Consider the following 22,355-nt stretch of genomic DNA (forward strand, 5'->3'; position numbering starts at 1 on the left):
GGCCTGTGTCTGAGTTAATGGCTAATTAATGGTCTGGTAGAGCCGACTCCCAGAGGAGTACTGGAGAGACACCCACTGACTTTGACTGCCAGAGGTCAGGGATACTCTCTTGCCCACTTTCTCTTTTTCCACTTGTATTTTGTTCTCTCTCTCTCTCTCTGTCTCTCTTAGTTTGTCTCATTTTCTCTCTAGTTCTGACCGCCTGTCAATAATGTCACACCATTAATCTCAATTCCCAATCATTACCTTCTCTCCTCTCATTCCCCTTCAGTTTACTTCTGCCTCATGGTCACAAAGTGATCAGAGTTGCGAGTTTCTCCCTTTCATTAATACCAATGATGTGCCCTTGAGCTTAAAAACATTATGCTCCCACTGCAGATTCTCAGCAACAATAATAAAACCCCATGATAAGAGAGAAAGACTCCATGTTTGTTCTGAGGTATGGCACAGTGTTTGCATGCTTGTTCTGCAGTCAGTCTTGGCTCCTCATGTATAGATAAAGACACCACACCACACACACCTGCGTGGATTGAAAAGTAGAGATGGCCAAGATTTCCATTGTTGTAAGTTAAGTGTTCACGGCATTGACATTCAAGACAGATTGTTGAACACTGAACAAATAGGTAAGAGAGGGTAGAGCTGATTATGTGTGCGTATATTCGTATTTTATTAAATAACTTCGAATGACGGATTTTAATGGCATTGATGTTTTTAATTTTCCTATTTTTTGAGAGTTTATTGCACATTCTCTAATATTTTGTTGGCAAAGGCACACAAATGCCCATAAATTCACACAAATTTATTAGTGGATGGTTTGCTCACTTTTATTGTATGTTTAACAAATTGTCAAACTGTTTTATTCTGATTATTTTATTAACGCCAGACAGAATCATGATTGAGTGATTCTACTCTGTAATCCATGACAGATAGCAGCCAGAGCTTTTCTTTTACTCTGGTGACTCTAACAGACATCTGAAGGCAGCAGCTTGTGAACATTAATTTTGATACTAATATTAATTAATTAGTCAACTAATAAAAATACTATCACAAATCATTTCATCCAGGTTGGATATTTCTGTCAAGACTCAGGAGTTGATGCACTGTAAACCACAGCTAGGATTTAAATTTGTCCAGTTGTTGGACACAGGACATTGGATGGCTTTGTGTCTGCTGGATGTGTAAATAAGGTAGCTATTTGTTAACAACTTTTCCAAAACAACTAAAGTGAGGATATTGCTCATGTTACATTTACAGATTATTGTGATACTTTCTACCTACCAAAAATAATGAATGTAGCTTTAGTCCATCAAAAATCTGCTTTGCTGACACATAATTTCTGTTTTCTACATTATAAATACAACATTATTGTAGCATGATGCAATGCAGGTGGGAGTGTAAAAGCTCTTACTGCTTTTCATTCTCAACCTTCACATCTGTAATCTCACTCTCAACTCTCTTGAGTTGTAAGCAGGCATGTTCGTGTAATCTGATAGAGAACATGGCAGGGAGCAGTACTTATAATGGAGTCATCATTTTTCTCCTCTGTTAAGTCATCCAGTACTCCTCAGTCAGACAGGGAGTGTGAATCCCATACATCCATTTGCTGTCAGGGTTATTAGATGTACAACTCTACAAATCAGGGAGTGCGAATTATAAATGTAACAGGACATGGCTGTATTATCACATAGCTGCTGTAGCTAACATGACAGACTGCATGCAGCACCCTAGATTACATCTTAATTAAAACTGGGTGTTGTCCTCAATCTTCACTCCTAATTTGGAGGCAGGGGAGGACCTGTGGTCCTTCTAGGGTCCCCAAGAAAATGTAAAACAACTTAATTTAAACTGTCTCATTCCTCTAGTGTAGGTCAAATCTGTCCTTTTTGCCACCTCCGAACTACAGTCCAGACAGATAATCATGTCTAACTGCGAAAAATCTTCATGGGATATCTTGGGACCGACGTGGACTTGACCTCGATTATCTGGGGATCTTTGGCTTAAAAAAATTATGGAGCCTGTGAGCTGGATAAAAAAACTTACTTAAAGCCCCCATCTGTATAATTTTAGTTTGTAATTATAAAACATTTTAAATGAGTTTGATGGCATAAATTTCTTAGTTGCTCAAAAATAGTACAATCTTAAGTCATTCATTCTCAGTGTTCAGATTTAACTGGTTCCATTTTAACAAAATAGCTGGATTTGTTATTTACAATTTTCCTTTTTTGTTCTTTTCATTATATAAATAAACACTTGAGCCATATATCCAGTATTAAGGTAGCAGGTCTCTATCTTTTCACCTGCCATGATCAGCTTTTTCCTGGTTGATGTGATATGAGGCTAATTAACGTCATTTTTACAACAGCTGAAATTAAAGTGTTGACTTGTCCTGTGTTGCATGTATTCACTGTAAACTAGTGTTTGTACTCACTCAAATACTGTTAGTATAGCAAAACACTCATTTGTTGACATGATAGGGAGATCCTAATATTTAGATCCAAGTAGTTTGCAAAAAATAAGTTCTTGCAGGAAACAAAATCATTTAGTCTAAATTGACTCTGGGTCTTTTTTTTTTAAATATTACTACTTGGAGTTGAATGATTTCCCTTTTATCCAGTCAAAAATGTGTTTGGATTATTTTTAATTCACTGAAGAGGATTGCAGAATGATGAACATGCAGAGTTTTGACACTAAGTGGCTATTTCACATTCATCTTCTGAAACAGGAATGTTTCCTTGCCCTCACCAAAAAATTCATGCTTAATTTGTGAGGTCTCAAATAGTAAAATGTTTTTGTTTTCTAACAAGGTAACTTTTTATCAAAGCCAATGAGGCTGTTTTACCTCTTTTAAAAGGAGGTAAATGGCATTGAGATAAACTATGTTCTAAATAAACAGCTCCTTGTAAATTAGATTTTATTTTGGCTCCTTCGTCTAAAAGACACGTGGACATGCAAATCATGTTGTCCACTTCATATTTTAGAGGTACATTTTTGGCAGAGAAAAGTAGTTAAGTGCCTGAAAAGGTCACAGGAAAAAGGCAGTAAAATTGACTTTTCTGTCCAACCTGGGAATGATTTTTTTTCCTATGAATTCTAATTACTCTCCTCATATCCTCCCTTATCTCTTCACTTTGTTTATCTCACTCTTTCTTTCATTCTAGCTGGTGCTGTTTTCAGGGAAACTCAACACCATCGCCAGCATTGTGACCATTTTCTTCCTGTTGGTGTATGCCGCCGTGGACTTGGCCTGCCTCGCTCTGGAATGGGCATCAGCACCTAATTTCAGGTACACACATCACTTGCTTAACATACACACACATACAACCCACCTATCATAATAAAAGCCTGTAGTCATCACCACACAATGTGACTTTTCCTTTTCCTTATTAGATTCACTCGTTTGACTTCTACCTCCTCCATTGTTTATGTATTTGTGTAAGGAGGTAATTGTTTGCCAGCTGGATGCTGCTGTGGCAACAGTTTACTAATTAAAAGACATAAAACTGGCCACTGCTTATAGCCCCACATTGGAAAAGAACCAATCTGTGTGTGTGCATGCGTGTGTGCGTGCACAGTATTACCGAACACTCAGTGTTCAGTAATACTGTGTATAGCTGCTTAGAGATTTAAATTTACGATGTTTGTGAATGTGCATCTGTGTGTGTGGTGTTTGTATTCACTTGCAATGACCCTGATTTATAAAAGCTCCCTGAAGCCATTCTCACACCACAGTAGCAGAACCTGAGGACAGTATGTGTGGGTGTGTGCGCGCTTGATGATCACATCATGGCATCAGCATGGCCAGAGTTTTCTATTTGATTCACTCTGCAGCATTTTATGAGTTAATATATATTTTCTGTGTAAAATGTTGATGTGCCACCCAGAAAATATGTTGTCATCCAGTTCTCCACTATCTTTACAAAACTGCATTTCCACAGCCAATAACCTAAAGTGTTCAAGACATATAAATATATAAGACATACCTTCTTTGATTAAACTTCTCCAGTAGCTGTGAAATACATTTCAGACATACATATTTCATTTGATAACTGCTACTGTTTTTTTATTTGTTATGGAGGTAAGAAACTGTTTAAACACTATGTATCACTTTATTGTTATGACAGATTGCCTCCAGCACTGCATTTGGTGTTACAAGTTGCTCTGCAGTTATAGTTGGAAATGAGTCGTTAGACATGTGACATTTGCAGCTTTCCTCATTAAGGACACATCAGTCACATCTAGTTGAAATCAACATGAAGTACAAAAACAAAGAGGGTAAATAAATCTTCTTGTGTTACTGTTTTTTTTTGTTGTTGTTTTTTTAAGTATTTATGCAGTATTTATTCAGTGTTGTGCTTTGGTATATTTGGTTGGCTGATGTAAGTGGACTAAATTAATAGTTGCATATTAGAGCTACACAGCACGATTGTACAGTTTTATTGCCGTACAAGAGAAGTTTGGATATTGAATACCTCCCTAATGACATTGACATGGAGAGTGAGAAGTGACGCAACTTTAAGATGATGCTACTTGACAACAGTAGCTGCCTTTACTTTGTGTTGAATATGAGCATTTACTCTTTACTGAGAGCTACATGCAGAGAAAGAGCTGATGTTTTTTATTTTAAACAGTGTTTGATTCATGTCTTTCAACTCTTATATTTGTACAGTCACAGGGTGACTGCATGGTTAAAGTATTTCTAATTTGCAGTCTAGAACCACATAGAGGAGAAATGTCCCTCTATGAAATGTATTAATAATATTAATACAAGAAGTACACCAAGCCAATATAGCTTATATTTAATTTAAAAATAAAACCTACTATTTACCATTCCTAGTGTTTATTTACCACAATCGGTACAGTAAGACATGTTATATTTTTCCTGTTGGGTACTGACTGGAGTTAGACTGTAATATCTGTCCTGTTTGTGTGCTGTGCGAAAGGATGGTATTTAAATGATGCCCATGTATATTTTGACCCATTTAAATATTGATTCTGATATTGAACAATACGTTTCACAAATACATTTTAACGTCATCTCGTTTCCTCTGAATCACAATGAACAGCCCACATATACATCAACCCCTGCTTTTGTTAATTTGAATAGAAGAGCAGTTCATGTTTCTTAAGGAGACTCAAGTATAATAAACACAGTGAATAGGAAACTAAAGGAGTAACTGTGTTGCAAACAGTCCACAACTGCAGGCGCCAAACCTAAGCTTGTCCAGTGATTAAACACCATTATTTATTCTGCTGTCTTTGGATTTAATTCTGACCTTCTCAATCAGCAGTTCTGCAGCTCTCTTTCAGTCCAATTCAGCCATCTCTTGCATTGTTTTGATGAAAATGGACTGGCAAAAGGATATTTTGAGAAAAATCCTTTAAGGAATAATTCACCAGTATACAATTTAATACAGTTAGGCCCTTTATGTGGTCAAACAGCAAAAACAAAAGTAATTGCCCTGTGACTGGAGTAAACAAACATTGAAAAAGGATGTCTTATTCCTAAAAGCTTGCAAGGTGAAATGATGTTACATTGCATCCTGTGCATCTTAATGTCATTTCCATTGTAGCTATGTTTAATGCTAACTTCTGCTTGACCAGAGACAACCGGTAATTAGACCATTGGATTTTCTTTTTGGTAGATGCTACTGATCAGGTTGTAGTTCTACTTGAATTTCTGCTTTTTTCCCTAGTTCACAAAGGGACAAAATTTACATCCTTCAGTGGACGTTTTTGTAGGCGTTTACAAAGAGCTCTTCACATAAGTAATATGGAGTAAAGTTTAATTTTATTCATTGGTATTAAAGTCCCACTTTTGGAATATATTAATCTTGTTGAAGATTAGTAGTCTCCCTTTAGTAAAAGCTTCTTCTACCAGACTGATTTGACAGTGATTTCTGAGTACCTGACAACTAAAAAAAAAATCATGATGATAGTTCTTGGAAAATTATAAATTATATTTTTAGGATTTGTTGTACATTATTTCATAAATACTATTGTAAACATTGAAATGCATGTTTAAGTGTGTAAGGGAGTTAGGAAGCGGTTGTTGAAGAGAGAGAGAATAACTCTGCTGCGCACACTCAGAGTTCCCTGTGTTTCCTCTGGTGGTTTCCATGTACTGTACATGACTGCATGCTATCTGCTCATGCCTCGTTATTACTGTGACCACTGGTAATGGCTATAGGATACAAAGTTTGCCACTGCACTATTCCTACCCTTGGTCTCTCCTCTCCTTGTTGACTGGCAGACCCAGAGTCCCCAGAGCTGATAAGGCAGCTTGTTGTCTGGCCAGCTGCCTGCTTTGCCCACTTGTCCTGAGTTTTTGAATTCTGTTATTTCTTACTGTGAGTTGTTTGTGTGTTTATTGATTTTTTTTTTTTTTTTTTTGTGCTCCCTGCTTCTTTCACACCACTCTGCCTCTCTCCCACATCTCTTTCCAGGCGAAAAGAATTAAAAGCCATTTAGCACCGTCTCTCCCCCTGAGAACTGCTCTGTAATTAGCATAACTAATTTAGCAGAAATATTTCCTTTTCCCTTAAATTTGCTGTTGTGCAGGGGAGGGAGAGGGATTTAAATTATGATGTAGCGGAAAAGATGTCTGCTTGTTAAATGTGTCTGTGTTTGTGCATGTGTTTTCACAGAGTATACAACAGAAGAGTGAAGGTATGCAATTTGGAGTGTGTTTGAGATCTAAGTTGCACTGGGTGATTTGTTTTTCCTTTTTTTTCCTGATCATTGGTATGTGAGATCATCTGCCTTGTGGAGTGTCTGTGTGTGTGTTAGCGTGTTTTCAGCTTTATCTTTGTGTGTGTGTTTTGTGTGAGGAGGCTTGTGTTGGCTGCAGCTTTATCAGCAGTCGGTGGCTCCAGCTGTGTTGAGTGTTCTCAGGGGGTGCTGTGTGTCCTGATGATGTCCTGATGCTGCATGGGCACTGACCACTTGGATTTGTGGCTTAAACTCTTACTCTCACACAAATACATATAAACAAAGTATCACTGGTCACTGGCCAGGATTCAGGACTCAACTGAGCACTCCACACTGATGCCAAAGGATGTTTGTTGAAAGAATGGAACATGTCACACAGGCAATGACCTTCACTGAGACTGAACACCAAGAGCAATTGCCAGCTCAACAGCAACACATACACATTTTTACTCTTTTTACTTCCACCAGCTCAGTGCCATCTGATGTCCAAATTAGAGCAGCACTCTCTGCAGCCACCTTGATTGTCTTTGTAATCATCTGTGAATTGACCAGCTGAACCATTAGCTCCAAAAACAAAAGCTTTGTCCTCTGTTGGGCCTGTCCTTTATCCCAATATGAGCCAGAGTGATTTGACTGGACCAGGTTATTAAATGAGATTGGGGGTGTGTAAAAATCCAGATGGATTATCAACTGGGTCTGGATGGATGAGAGAAAACATTGTTAGAGAAGCATCATCTGTTAATGGTGGGGCAGGACTTGATGGTTGAGACAAAGGTGTCAACCTCAGCACAGACCAGACTTTCAGCAGTGTGTTATTTGATTTTTGATCAGGTCCATTTCAAAGTGGCCCTCTACAACGTTCTCCCATAAATTTGGAATTACACTGAACCTGTGCTGTTTTCCCTTTAATTCTCTGTCAGATATCTTTCTCTAGACTGTATATCAATTTTGATTACCCTTATCATGTTAAGGTGAAGTAGTACTGATTTCACATAGTTAGCTTTGCTCTTAGTAGGGAGTGGTTGGAATAGATCGTCTGCTGCTTCAGTTTCAACCAGCAATTTGTTATATATTTAAAAGAGTTAAAGTTCCCTTAATGCTGCCATTAACTGTAGACAACGTAATAACAGCTTATATTATGATATGATTTTTTAATTTTGTTGTGTGGAGATTCATCAGGTACGTTTACCTGAGATTGATCCCATCGTGTACTGGTGTTATTATATTATACAAGGCCGATCTCATAAGTTTTTAAGTACTTTCTTAAGGTTGGTCCAGTCTGCACTGGTGGTGTGCCAGTGTTTGGATGCAGCCTGACGTAACGTCTCATACACTCACTGACTTCTCACTTATAGAGTTTGGCATCTTCTAGCATCTGCATGTCTGACTTTGTGTGTGTGTGTGTGTGAGGGTGTGTGTGTGTGTGTGTGAGGGAGGAAAAGCTTCTGTCCCCACTTTCCGTCAATTATGATGTGTCTTTTGGCTAAAAGCCGAGTCTCCTCTCTCCATCCTCATTGCTCCATGTTTCTTTTTCTTAATGTCTCTAAGGATTTGATTGGCAGCGATTGTTTCAGGGTGCTTTTGCTGTGTCAGCTAAGTGACATCAGTCGCTGGAGAGCGAGAGATACAGGAAAAGGGGTGAGGGAGAGGTGACTGTATGTAGGAACCATTGCCACTTATGATAGTGAAGCCGCAGAGAAAAAAACAGATGGGTGGGGGTAGGCAGGCTTTTATCATAATTACTCCCACTCCTCAATGGGATGGAGAGAAGGATAAGATGAGAGAACTATGGGCACTGCCAATATTAAGTGATCAAGAGTTGAGAAGAAATAAAAAGTCAAGTTTGAAGACAGTAGAACAGGGCAGTGCAACATAGGCATGGTCTCAGACAGGGTCAGGTTTGACATGAAGACGCTTTCTACCAAGTTTCACCAAGTTGGTTTGTTTAATTATTTTTACCTCCGGAAAAATGTTTTCACTGTAAACTGTGTGGTCTGAATTTTGATGATTTTCCACCATGACAGAAAAAGTTTAAGCAGATTTACATAAAAGTAAATCAGATAAAACTGTCTGTTACACAGAATGGGCATTAGTGCAAAATATTATCTTTCATCAGCTTTAAACTTTAAAAGTTTTCACCTGCTTATATTTTTCTTAGCCTCTCCCTTATCAGTGAGGAAACCTGGACCAATAAGAGGGCTAATTATTGTCTCATCGATGTCTCTGTCAGTCACTGTATTTTAATTTAGCTTCCCAGTGGTTTCACCCCCTGCAGTCTTCTCAGTGCACTAGCACTTTTCTCCTGTTTAGTGCTTAATTTTCCCCCTTTTAAAACATCTAAATCTGTTAGTGGATCCATGGAGCAAGGCAATATGTCATTTGAGCTGCTTTGTGTTTTGTGTAATTACAGCTGGGACTGTTTTAATGGCTATTTATCCACACGGCTTATTGTAGGGAAATTGGAGTCAATTGCATGATCTTCCAAAAATGTGAACGCTTAAGTCTGTGTTGAAGCGCTCCCAACTCTGTGACCTCATTTACACACTTTAAATGACACTCAAATACAGTTTTATTTTGACAAGTACATATGTGCCATGAATACACCTAATGCACTTATTCATGTATGAATTCACACCCATGCACGCAGACACTAAGGGGTCTGTAGTGAGTGGCACTTTATGAATGTTTGTTTCATTGCTTTGTCCCAGCAATAATGCCACATTTGGAAATGGTATGTTAGGTTAAGGATTATTAGGGTTAGACAAGTGGTACTTCTGGTTTAGAGTAAAGTAAGTAAGTTCATATACAAGATGTCAATATAAAATCACCATGAGGGATGAAAATAAGCATGTGCGTGTGGAGTTGAAGTCATAATGGTTTGATTCGCATGTTCATTTTGGTAAAAACACGACCTTGTAAATGATATTTCATTGTAACAGTGGCCCAAATGGCATGACTGTTCTATATATCATTTGAAATGTTTCATTAGTGTGTTGTCTGATTAAGTCTGCATGGATGACATTAGCTGACACATGCTGCTAATTAATATTCAACAACCAGTGGTTGTCTAATACTATGATGAGACTAGGTGTCCTGACTGCTGGAGCATCAGCCACAAACCCCAGGAAATGATATTGTGTGGTTAGTCTAAACAAATTGATATTTATTTGATACAGGCAAGTTGTTTTGAAAAATCCTATCTAATGCTATTTTTTTTTTTTTGTTTATTTTTTCTGGTTGGTTTTTGATAAACTTAACTGCCTCCATGTGTATCACTGCCATTGCTGCAGCTCCATCTGCTGACAGTGTTGTTAGCCAGGCCAAATCTGGGAGCCAAACTGAAGTAGATATGGCCATGTTTTCCTCACATCTATTTCTCCACCACCACCTTTTCACTACCTGAAACTCCCATGAACCCTCAAGCACCTTGGAGAGGGTAAAGTTGGTCGAGCATTCCACGACCAGGACGAAAACCGCATTGTTCCTCCTGAATCTGAGGTTCTGCTATTGGCTGAATTCTTCTCTCCAGTACCCTGGCATAGACTTTACCCTGGCATAGCTGAGGAGTGTGATCCCCCTGTGGTTGGAACACACCCTCCTGTCCCCTTCTTGAAAAGAGGGACCACCACCCCAGTCTGCCAGTCCAGAGGTACTGTCCCCAATCACCTTAAGTCTCTGGATGTTGTTGGGCTGTCTTGGCTGACACGACTCTGCAACTCTTCAACTACAATATTAACATATATGAAATGACAAGTAATAATATACTGGAAATTTAAGCAGTGTTATTAGAAGTGTTATCTGTGGCACTACAATACTCACTATACGTAAGGCAAGTAGTCATCTTAACAAACAGAAAAACAGTTGAGATAAGGTCACAGTTATCAACATCGTGCAAGAACATAACACTCACTGGGGGAAAAAAAATATTAAATAACATTGCTGTTAATGTCTAAATATGTTTAAATATTCATTCTTCTTAAGGTTATAGGACCCCCTACCTGACCCCAAACCTAAATAATTCCAGCACTCTGCAAAAACTAAAAATTGAGGAGGCAAAAGCTAATTCAGGATCAGACAACCATTGCTGTCTAAAAATGGATTCAATGGTGTGGGGAAAAAGGTCAGTAAGCAGCACTCCTCCGACTGAAAATGTATTTCTTTGCTGTTGCTGAAGTTTAATAATTAGGTATGAGATTCCTGTTATCAACCCAAGCGGATGGATCACCATGTTAACAGGATCTTAATTTTATATCACCTGCTTCTTTACAGACATCCTTTGTGGTTTGCCAAAGCCTCCTCTGTCTAAAGAACTGACATTTGGGAAGTGCCTCTTCAGAGCTGTGGGATGGCAGCGAATAGCTAACTAAATGTTTTTGTTGCCATATCCTCTAAAGAACTTAGAGCCATGTCGGAAAGTCATTCAGTTCATCTGTATTGACTTCAGAGTCCGACCATGTTTGCAAAATGTCAGATTTAGATTAGATTAGAAGAGCCGTTTTCCCATAATGCTGTGTTTGTAGATTGCATAGTTTGGTGCACATATCACCCAGAATAGTAATACATTGTTAGTGCTGACAAAATGCCGTTATACTGTTCATTACCAGTCAAAAATCAACCAGTTTTGCCAGCAAGGCCACGGCCATCACATTTCAGCTGTATGAAGCAAGTTACTTGAATAAAATGCAACTAATATAATGTAGGCTAGAATTTTGGCTTTGTAATCTTCATCTATAATATTCTTGTCTTCATTAAGTTTAATTTCCAGGCATCAGAGGCACTGTTGGTTTCACCAACACGCAGGAGATGTTTTCACTGGTGACACACTTAAAACAGAGTTTACATGGAGGTATAGCTGTTTTTCACAAAACAGAAAGAAATATTGACTTGGTTTTCAGATTTTCAGACTTTTCTTCTTTACAACTAAAAGACTACTGCTGGCTACCGTGAGTGTAACATTAATGCAGTTGTGGATATAAATTTACCTGACCATGTCATCTTGAAAATAAAGGTTGCATTTGTCAGCAGCCAATACTTTGGTAATAGTGATTTGTGTCCTGCCAGGCTAAAGTACTATGGCTAGATGTAAAGCACAAATTAACAGAATAAAGTCAGAGCTCAGTGTGCTGCACTCAAAAGTCTCTGCTTCAGTAGTGATTACCGATAGCAGATGAGAAAACCAAAAAGCGATAGCTTTGCGTGATTGATTGATCAATCCCTGTGTTTTATTGATCTTCTGCAGTCTCTTCACACACAGGTGCTATGTGATGCATGATTCAAAACAGTAAAAAAAATGAAATACACAAATTCTTGCATTTGATTTGAAATACGGAACTTAACATACGATAATTAGTCAGTAATGCTAATTCATTTGCTCATTTCTAATTTTTAATAAATTATTAGTCTTACTCTGAATTAAAGATTGTGGCATGAGTTATGGCATAGGTAGTATACAAAACAGATTGGCAGAAATCTACAGGAGGAATCTTTTTATACATTATCAAGCTTTGTAGCTTTAATGAAGAGGCGCTCCGAATTTCCTGTCACACTCTCTGTGGGAGCATGAAGAAAATCAGCTAAAACTACTCAGTGATCTTTTTTTCTTCTTTTTTTTTTTCTTTTCTATAACTTCCATAATAACATTTATCTCCCTGCCTCTCTTGTTTTCTACCCAGGCCCACCTTTCGTTACTTTACCTGGCATACATGTGTGCTGGGCATCGTGGGTTGTGCCATCATGATGTTCCTGATCAACGCCATCTATGCTTCAGCCAGTATCGCATTCATGCTGCTGCTGCTTCTGCTGATTCACTACCTCAGTCCCACCTCCAGCTGGGGCTACATCAGCCAGGCTCTCATTTTCCACCAGGTCTAAACCCCCCACCCCACCCCACCACACACACACACACACACATGCGCACACACGCACACACACAAGTTCTCTCAATACTGCCTTGTCATTACTTGAGCAACTAAAATCTCATCCCTTCAGTTTTACAAGAGCCTGTACCTCTGCCAAGCAATCGTTTTATCAGGTTTATAGAGACAAGCAGACACACAAACACACAGACTGTTTTCTGCTGCCTTTCTCTCAGCCAAGCACATTGCATTTAGCAGACAAACACACATTTTGCCTCTTGCTTTTCTCACACATACACACAACACTGCTTTGTCATTCCTGTAGCAGCTATCGATCATGTTTATATCAGGCTGCCCAGACACACACACAAATCTGCATCTTTTCCCTCGGCAAAGCTATCTTCATTTATGACAAACACAGCTTTACATCATCCAGCACTCCATGTCCTCTGTCTGTCAAGCCTGTTGCTCTCAAGGAGATCAGGCACCGTTGCCAGGACGGTCCGTTGCCGAGGTGAACCGTTGCCAAGGCTGTGGGCAGGGGTTATGGCAGGGAGAGTGAGGTTGGCTGGGTTTGCCAGCAGCTTGTCAGGAGGCAGAACACTATTACAACCACTTACATTATTGTGTTTTCCTCCTCATTCTTTTCCTCATCCTGTTCCCTCCATCTCTGCCGTTTCTCTCAACCTGAGGCAACGGCAAGGAATACACGACCAGGTGTGGCACAAGCCTCACTCTGGGATCTGATTGGCTGCCCCTGGACCACACCCTCTGTATGAAGTAGCTGTTTAATTACTTGTTAGTAGTAGTGCAGCAGGACTGTAAAATGTTTACAAAGAAAAGCAAAACAACTACAGAGACTGAAATCACAAAAAGTGACACAAATCAACTCCAAAGCGACACAAAAATTATATTAAAATTATATAAAATGACTACACAGTGGCCATAAAGAGATGCAGAATGACCAGGAGCTTGTTGCCTAATCATCTGTTCATGGCGTTAAGCTATTTTGATCATGACAGCTATTTATTAATATTACTTTATATTTGAATATTATGTTTTTATTTGGCTTTTATGTATTGCACTGAATAATAATAATGTTCTGTTTATATCGAGCCAGAGTTTCTGTAACTGCTCCTGGTTGTAGAAACTTGTAATTTAAATGATTGCACTTATAAGCCACATGTGTGCTTGTACATATCTCGTACATGCACTAATTTTCCGTTTCAGCACCCTTAGCAGCAGGACCCAGTGTGGCAGAGTGCCAGTTGTGTGACATTGAAGCGGAGACACAATTTGCGACCAAAAAAAACACTGCCAGAGATAACAGGCAGCTGACACTTGTGTTTAGTAAAGAAATAGAACAAAGAAAAAGACAAACTTAGGCAAGAAATACTGACGGTATCATGGGAAGGAAAAGAGAGATAGACAATAAGCAGGGAGAGGGGATGAGTGATTGAGAAACTAAGTGATGAATGAGACTGAAGCGACAGAAATGATGATAGCCTGGATGAGAAGACAGGGGGAAATAGAGAGATAAAGAGAGACAGATGATTAGACGAGTGGAGGGATTTGGATGTTGCTGCTGAGACCCTGTTTTTGTGTTTTTACAGCAATTCCCAGGCAGAATTATAAAAATAGTTATGGTGATTACAATGGTAATAACCAATGTAACAGCTTCAGAACCTGGAGCTAAACTATTATTTAAAGATGGTCATTTCCCTTGAAGATCTAAGGACAGAGAGTATCATGTTTCTGTACAGACTGGAAAACCCCTTGAGGTAACTGATTGTGATGTTAAGCTATATAAATAGAAATTGACTGCACTTATCACAATTTTTGTGGGCCTTGACCGGTTAAATCCCAGAAGAAGAGTACAGGCCATGCATTTTTCCATGCAATTTTATAACATTACCTCAAGTCTATAAAACACACCCCAGTGTTTTTGATTTAAAGTAAATTTAGTACTTCAATCTTCACTTTGTGTTTAGCGTCCATCACCCCACCCCTAACTGCCCAAAATGTGAGGTGATTGGTTAACTTCTCTTTATTCACTTGACATCCCCACTGTGCTCACGTCAGCGATAACCTTCTTGCCACATTTCTAGTAAGACCACAATACACACTCAACTTAAGAAATAAGAAACTGCAAAAGCCAAGGAAAACAGAAATATCTTTTAAAGTCACCCTTCTTCTCCGACAGTGTAAGAAACAGCTTTACCTTGGCAGATACATTATGACTAAGCTAATGGTCATTAATTCCACTGAGTATAAACAATAAATTGTTAATCATTCCTAGTAGACTGCGGGTTTATATCTAATGTTTGGTTCCACTTGGTTGCATTTCCTTAATGATACCTTGATGCCTCATAAACATCCTAATGATGGGTGTGTTATGGTGTGCATTGTAATACAAACAGATACACCCTGGGATTTAAGCATATGCTCATGAATGTTTACTGATGGATTTGTTTTTACACCCATGTATATCCATATGCACATGCTCATCTATACATAGATATACACACAAAGCTTCTGGTACTGTTCTTGCTACAGTGTCACATGCTAATACGATGTTGAAATGTAATTTGTTTCTACATAAGTTTAGTCTCTGCAATTACTGTTATAATTCAACAGGTCATGCATATAAGGTAGTGTGGTGCACACTCACAGATGTGTATTCAGGCTTAAAAGTAATTGGATAGGATCAGTATGTGTGCTAGATGTAAAACTAAAGCCAAGACAAGACTCCCACATGTTACTGACACTATAAATGAGGTCTATTAGGCATATTGTTAATATTCAATTCAGTTCAGTTTTATTTGTATAGCACCACAATACAATCATCTCAAGGCGCTTTACAAAAAACAAAAAAACCCAACGACTTGGCACTTATGAATAAGCACTTAGTGACAGTGGAGAGGTATAGTGTATAGTGCCGAATCACAATACAATCATCTCAAGGCACTTTACAAAAAACAACAACAAAAAAAAAACAAACAAAAAAACCCAACAAATCCCTTATGACCAAGCACTTGGCAACAGTGGAGAGGAAAAACTCCCGTTAACGGAAGAAAAAACCTCCAGCAGAACCAGGCTCAGTTTGGGCAGCCATCTGCCTTGACCGGGTGGGGTGAGTGGATAGAGGAGAGAGAAAAGAACAGCAACAATAAACAACAAATAGACACTGCAGGTTGGTGGGGCCAGTAACTGCACATCAGCAATATACAGCTCCAGGACCAGGGACACCTGCAGAAGGTACAGAGAGAGAGAGAGAGAGAGCACGCTCACTCTCAATATAACTCTCATTACCTGGCAACACTGATAAGAAACTGAAACAATATCTAGCTAATATTAAATTAAGATGCAAAATATATTGGAAAATTTTAATGCAACTGCAATATTCCCGTAAAGTTATAGTGGCATTTTATTATGATTTGTGTTGCATCAATTCCATATAATAAACTTAGTGAAACTAAATTTATTTTCAAAGTTTCTTATCCCTCCCTCTGACATTACTATTTATTTTTTCTTTAGCTTGTATCCCCAGTAAAAGATGAAGCATTCAGACAAGTCAGTCAGCTTGAGCTCTCTATGTGGCTGCTCAAATATATATACATATACCTTTGAAAAAAATATGGTAGCCATGTCTTTCTTTTAACCTTAAATTAAGCCAGAATACAGAAACTGCTGTTTTTAAGCGATCTAATTAACACATTTTAGCATTATTTTCCTTACACATAATAAATGATATACAGTGTTGACGTTAAATTCATTGTTGGATTTATTTTAGGTCGTTGCATGAACCACATGTCAAAACTTAATGTTCTAATGATCCATGAAAGTTACTTACACTTTCTGCACACATTTCCAATTATGCAGCAAGAGCAAAACATGAAATACACATTAAATGTGTGAGTGAGCATATTCAATTGTATATGGCCAATTTCTAGTTTCTTAATGAAAATCCAGCCTAGTCTGCACAGGCACATATGAAATGTATGCAACAAAAATCGATACTGCAAACTGCAAGCTTGTCGTGTCATTAATGGCACTGGTATGGCTTAATGAAAAATGTAGATGTGGGAAAATTGATGCAGTTACCAATAACAACCCTTTTTCTCCCATTCTCTGTAGGTGCGTAAGTATCTGCTGATGCTGGATGTGAGAAAGGACCACGTCAAGTTCTGGAGGCCTCAGATCTTGCTGATGGTTTCCAACCCTCGCAGCAGTGTGGGCCTTATCACCTTCATTAATGACATCAAGAAGAGCGGTCTCTATGTGCTAGGACACGTCCAGCTAGGAGATCTCAGTAAGTCTTTTTGTCTTTTAGGAAATAAATTTTCTTCACTGCTCATGATCTCACTATCTTCACCTTCATCACCCAACTGTCATTTTGATGGATCAGTTTTTGTTCTGCAAAGAAACCACAAAATGTTGACTTCCAAAGTTGTGGTCATCCTTTCACATCATGGTGGAGGAGACTGTTGAGGTGTATGTAAAAGTTCACTTGTTTCACAATTAGCATGCACCATTTCACCTCAAAACAAGCTCAGCCTGAGAGTGCAGCTGTTAATTATGAGCGAAATAAATAGGAGTTGGTGATTGTACAGTATATAGTTTTTGGATAATTTAAAATTATTGTGATATTTAGAGACCATAATGACAAAACTAAAAGCTTGTTTTTGGACTACTCGGTGTCAACCTCAGTGCTGAATAATAAGTAATTTGTATAATAAGCAATTTGTGATACTACTTTTCTCTACAAAAATAAGTAACATTCCCACTGAAATGTTTTCATTTTGGGCTGTTTAAAAATGTCTGTCATTGTTCCAAATGTTAGTAGAAGAGTTTTCAAGTTTGAGTGCATCATCGTGTTTTGGCATGCTAAGCCTTTCTCCATGTCATTGGCTCATCCACTGGTGTTCGAGGGAGGTAATCATGCAGACAATGCTCTGCAGGCATCTCCCTTCTTTTCTGCAGAGGCACACAGTTTCAAGGGACAGTGTCATTTATTGTTTACTCTGCATTTTGAGGATTTTGTTGGGGGGTTTCTCTGATTGGAGACTGGGAGACGTATGGAGTCGTCAGAGTCCAAATCTTCTCATTATATATGTTTATTTTTTGCTGAGGATCAGTCAGTTGGTCTTGGGAAATATAGTAATTATATGAAATAGGAGGTTGTTGTTGTGGACTCAGCTATTTCCACACTGCCCTCCTAATATATTTTAAATCTGTCCATTTATTCTCTTACCTGTTCAGTAGCTGTTTTCCCTATAACGGAGTACAAAGAATACTTATCACTGAGAACAACAGTGTTTGGAGTCTGAAGAGGTGCTAACAGCTGGAACTACCAGAGTAATTGTCTATGAAGCTGGCAGATGTGGCCTCTGAATTTCTGTCACCTGTACTTCCCTGTTTGTTTCTCGCTGTCTCACTTTTAGTCTGTGGTGTCTTTTTTACTTTCTCTTTTGCCACTCTCCATCTCAACATCAAGTCTCATATCTGTCTCATGTTCTGCCTCAGAATCAGGCTCTGTCAGACTGACTTCTCTGCTTGATTGTTTTACTTCCAGGCCATCACTATACTCTGCATCCCAACATACTTCTGTTGAGGTATATTTCTCACTTCTTACCATTTTGTTTGCTTCCACCACACCAGACAAATTACCATCCGACCCTCTGCAGTCCCAGTATGACTCTTGGTTGTGCCTGGTGGACCATCTGAACATCAAAGCCTTTGTCAACCTGACACTGGCAGATTCTGTGCGTCACGGGGTCCAACACCTCCTCTTCATCTCTGGACTAGGTTAGTGCTGTCATCGCACCAGTGTCATAGTTGATCAGTAAGGACATTAAAAGCCCAGTAACTCTTCAGTAACATCCATTGCAAACTTTGACTTGTAGTGTAGTCTTTCCTTGTTGCTGGCTTCCTTCTTTTCTGCCGTGTGTTCAGGTCTAACTTTGACCACTTTTTTTTTTCTCTCTCTCTCTCTCTCTCTCTCTAGAGCCTTTTCATCTCTCTCTGGCTGCCCTACCACTTCTCACTCCAGTGCTCATCTTCTTCACATCTCTCTTACTTTCCCTTTATCAGACAGAATGACTGAACCTCCACAGCCTTCCACTTAACAACTCAAGAAATCAATGATAATAATTAAGAAATCATTTGTGTTTGATTGTAACAAAGATCTTGTCACATTTCTCTTCAGTCATCTGTCTATACTCTTTCCAGGTGGGATGCGCCCCAACACTCTTGTCCTTGGATTTTATGATGACTGTCTTCCAAAGGACAAACTCATTGATTCATTCCTGTCTACAAGTCAGTCCACAGATCAGTTTGGCCCTTCTCAAGATTTTGAGCAACCTCCTCTCTTCCACTTTGCCTCCCTGAGGGGGTCCAGTGATAGACAGGGTTATGATGAGTTTGGTAACGGGAAGGTTCTGGGGCCTCAGGAGTATGTGGCTATCATTGCTGATGCCATGAAGATGCTTAAGAATGTTGTATTGGCTCGATACTTCAACATGTTTGACCGAGCACTGGTCCTCTCACCACAGTCCTCCTCTCCAGGGATGGGTGCAGTATACGTTGATGTCTGGCCAGTCAACCTGTTGCGCCCAGATAGCTGTAGCTACGTCGACACCTGCTCTCTGTTCCTGCTACAGCTAGCATGTATTCTGAACATGGTCCGAGCCTGGCGCAAAGCTACTCTTCGTCTCTTCCTGTGCGTGGAGTCAGGGCGTAGCGTGAGAGGCTCAGAAGAAAAGCTGGGCCAGCTGTTGAAAGAGTTGAGAATTAAAGCTCAGGTCTACCCCGTGCCCTGGGACCAGCAGGTGGCACTACATTGGCAGCGTCAAGGTGAGTGGAGCAAGAAGCAGACATCACAATCCCCTGACACCAATAAAGAAGAGAAGAAGCTGAGAACAGATGAGGAGGAGGAGAACGAAGATGATTATGTTAATAGCTTCCCGAGCAATGCCACTCGCCTGTCTGATGACTATCTGTCAGCTGTCAATATGCTGATCCTGGACCAGTCCCATCCCCCTCCTGCTGTGCGTTTCCTGTACTTGCCCCGTCCTCCAGCTGACACCCGTCGTTACAGTGCCTACCTAAACCAGCTGGAGCTGCTGACACGTGATCTGGGCCCCACACTGCTCATCCATGGTGTCACACCTGTCATCACCACTGACCTTTGAATGTGTGCCTTAGATGCTCAGAGTTTTGCAGTTACTGACACTACTTTATGAATACAGTGTCACCACAGACCTTAGTACTACCATGGTACTAACCTACCCAGCTACAGAGTGGGGAAACACCCTTTGAAATTTAGGCCAGACTAGGGTCCCTACTGACTCACAGACGCCATCTCACATGATATATATATAGAACAAAATCCTTAAAGACATAGCCTAATTTTACAATATTTAAAATGAAGATAGGTGATTGTGAGATACATCCTGGCCACTCGAAGATCACAGAAAATCCTGTTCAGATATTTAACTCCTTAATTTTACATGCTTTCAACTTGTACTTCTGTTTTTCCCATTGAGGACCTGACGGCATCTTGATGTTGAATTTTTAGGTGAAACCTTAGTCAGGAAACAGTCTGTAAGTCATTAGATGTAGCAAAGTTAGGGCTAAAAACACAGCCTCATAAAATATTGGAATTGGTGGAGCCAGACAATGCCAATCAAGAATAGTATAAAACAGCACAATGTTATTTTTAATATATTTGTATCAGTATTATATTCAAATATGTCCATGAATCAGCTGGACAATCAGCGAACATCTCCAATCACGCAGATTCCCAATCCACCCCAGTCGCCAATCGAGTTTTTCATTCCTACCTGCGAGAGAGTGAGCGGTATGATTCCAGATTCATTCGACGTTCTTGAAATTCTAATTCTTATTTCTTGAAATGTTTTTGGTTTGCTCCTCAAATTCCTCTCAATGATCATTCCATATTTCTTCATATCAAAAAGTGCCTAGCTAGTTAAGGAGCTGAAGTCTGGATTCAGTCCAGATGTGGACTGCAGCACAACTTGGAGCAGCGATTTGCAGGAAATCTGTGTTAATATTTTCAGAGCATAGAATGACAAAAACAACAATAATGACGGTGCAATAATCGAAAAATCATTTTATATGGGACCTAAGGAACACATTCCTTAGTGCTTTTCCAAATGCACTTTTGTTCTTCCTCAGCCGAATGGCAGGTTGTGCACCTTTTCAGAATAACATCGAAATGTTTACATCTCTGTAACTACTGTGATTATGCAGGATATGATTGATACAATTGATTGTCTTGATGTGTTTAGGTGCTCTTTAACTTTTAGAAGTGCCTAAATTAATTTTAACATCAGTTCAACTGTATAGCTTTGGCCTGAACCCAAAGTATTCTTAGCGTGTAAAGTAAACCTATGTAACTTCAGCTGAACTGTAGCCACAGGTGGCATTTATGGGGTCATGGTACTTTGTAAAACAGCTGAAGAAAAGAAGTCTGAACAGTCAGAACTGACTCAGTATATTTGTCTACCATAAGTACTTTGACATTAATCTCAATAAGTTGCTGATTATACCAGACCATTACTGTAGCTCAAAAAAGTGTCCTGAGGTGAGAAAGAGTGCATTGCACCACTTATGAATTCAGTTTGTCATTTGTAAATGTGATTTTTCTTTCCAAAGTTACATATTATTGCTTTGAGCTCATCACTGTTTCCTAACATACTGTGGAAAATACTTTTTATAAATGCTCTACAGTAAATATCAGCTGTGGGTTAAAACTACTCTAAAAGTTTGGGATCCTAGAAGTTTCTAAAGTCACAACAAATAAAATATATTTTTTCACAATCGTTATCACGGTGACTTTGACATGGATGAGTCCTTATGTGGACACTACAATGTTCAACCAACTGTTCATGTTACATTTCTTTAAGTCTTTGGCTTGGATTTCTGTTCTCACAGAAACAGAGAAAATATTTCAGGCTGTTTATTAAAGAAATGCTCAGTGTTTTGAATTACTGTTCTCTAAATCTAAGAAAAAATCACATACACACGCTTTGAGAAATGTAAACAGAAATGACTAGAAAAAAAAAAATAAAGTTTAATAAAGATTAGGTGTTCCTTCTTTTACTTCCTTGGGATATTGTTTGCAAAGCCAGATCAAACTTAACAACCGCTCAGGGTATCGGGACCTTGTTTCATTTCAGCTGAAAACCTGTTTGTATGTCTCAGCAGAGAACTGCGGGGTTTTCGTGTGCATGCATGCTTGTTTGTTTCAGGTAAACTTTGGAAATAGGGGCTGAGATAGCTCAGACAGCGAGATACTAGACGGTGCCAGCAAGCCAAATTACCTTGTCCTACAGCCACCCTCACTGCCAACCAGGCAGAAATAGATTCCATCTCCACTTTGACGTGAACAACAGATTGGAGAAATAAGACCAAATAACCATCGATATCAGTTCAGGTGGAGGGAGGCTGACATTTATCATGGACGAAAGACCCTGGCTCTGAGAGGATTTGATGTGTGTATGTTTGTGCAAAGAAATGGATTCAGGACTCAATTTTCTGAAGTGGTTTCACGTGCATTTTTAGAAAATATTTCTGTGACAATAATTTTAATAATGAACTTTTAGTACTGTTTTATATCATTAGAAATTTAATATCTGGGTTTTGAATGGGAAAACATTTGAAAATGTGATCATGCTCTGAAAATTGCAACTTTTATTTTTCTCCCATTTTCTGATAACTAAAATTCATCAATAAAAAGAAATGATAGATTAATAAGAAAAGTAAGTG

The 22,355-nt window shown here is 39.0% G+C and overlaps 1 protein-coding gene across 1 annotated transcript in view; it reads left to right on the forward strand.

Moving 5' to 3' along the window:
* Window positions 1-21,673, forward strand: part of LOC113142735 (solute carrier family 12 member 9) — a 52,301-nt gene extending 30,628 nt beyond the window's left edge. Inside the window, exons 9-13 of the mRNA XM_026327923.1 lie at window positions 3,159-3,283; window positions 12,381-12,573; window positions 16,701-16,875; window positions 18,225-18,371; window positions 18,795-21,673. Of these exons, the coding sequence (XP_026183708.1) occupies window positions 3,159-3,283; window positions 12,381-12,573; window positions 16,701-16,875; window positions 18,225-18,371; window positions 18,795-19,756 (1,602 nt within the window). The 3' untranslated portion in view covers window positions 19,757-21,673. The remainder of the gene's footprint in view (window positions 1-3,158; window positions 3,284-12,380; window positions 12,574-16,700; window positions 16,876-18,224; window positions 18,372-18,794) is intronic.
* Window positions 21,674-22,355: the final 682 nt, after the last annotated feature.

Source organism: Mastacembelus armatus, chromosome 13, assembly GCF_900324485.2.
Source record: "Mastacembelus armatus chromosome 13, fMasArm1.2, whole genome shotgun sequence".
In the NCBI taxonomy this organism is placed as follows: Eukaryota; Metazoa; Chordata; class Actinopteri; order Synbranchiformes; family Mastacembelidae; genus Mastacembelus; species Mastacembelus armatus.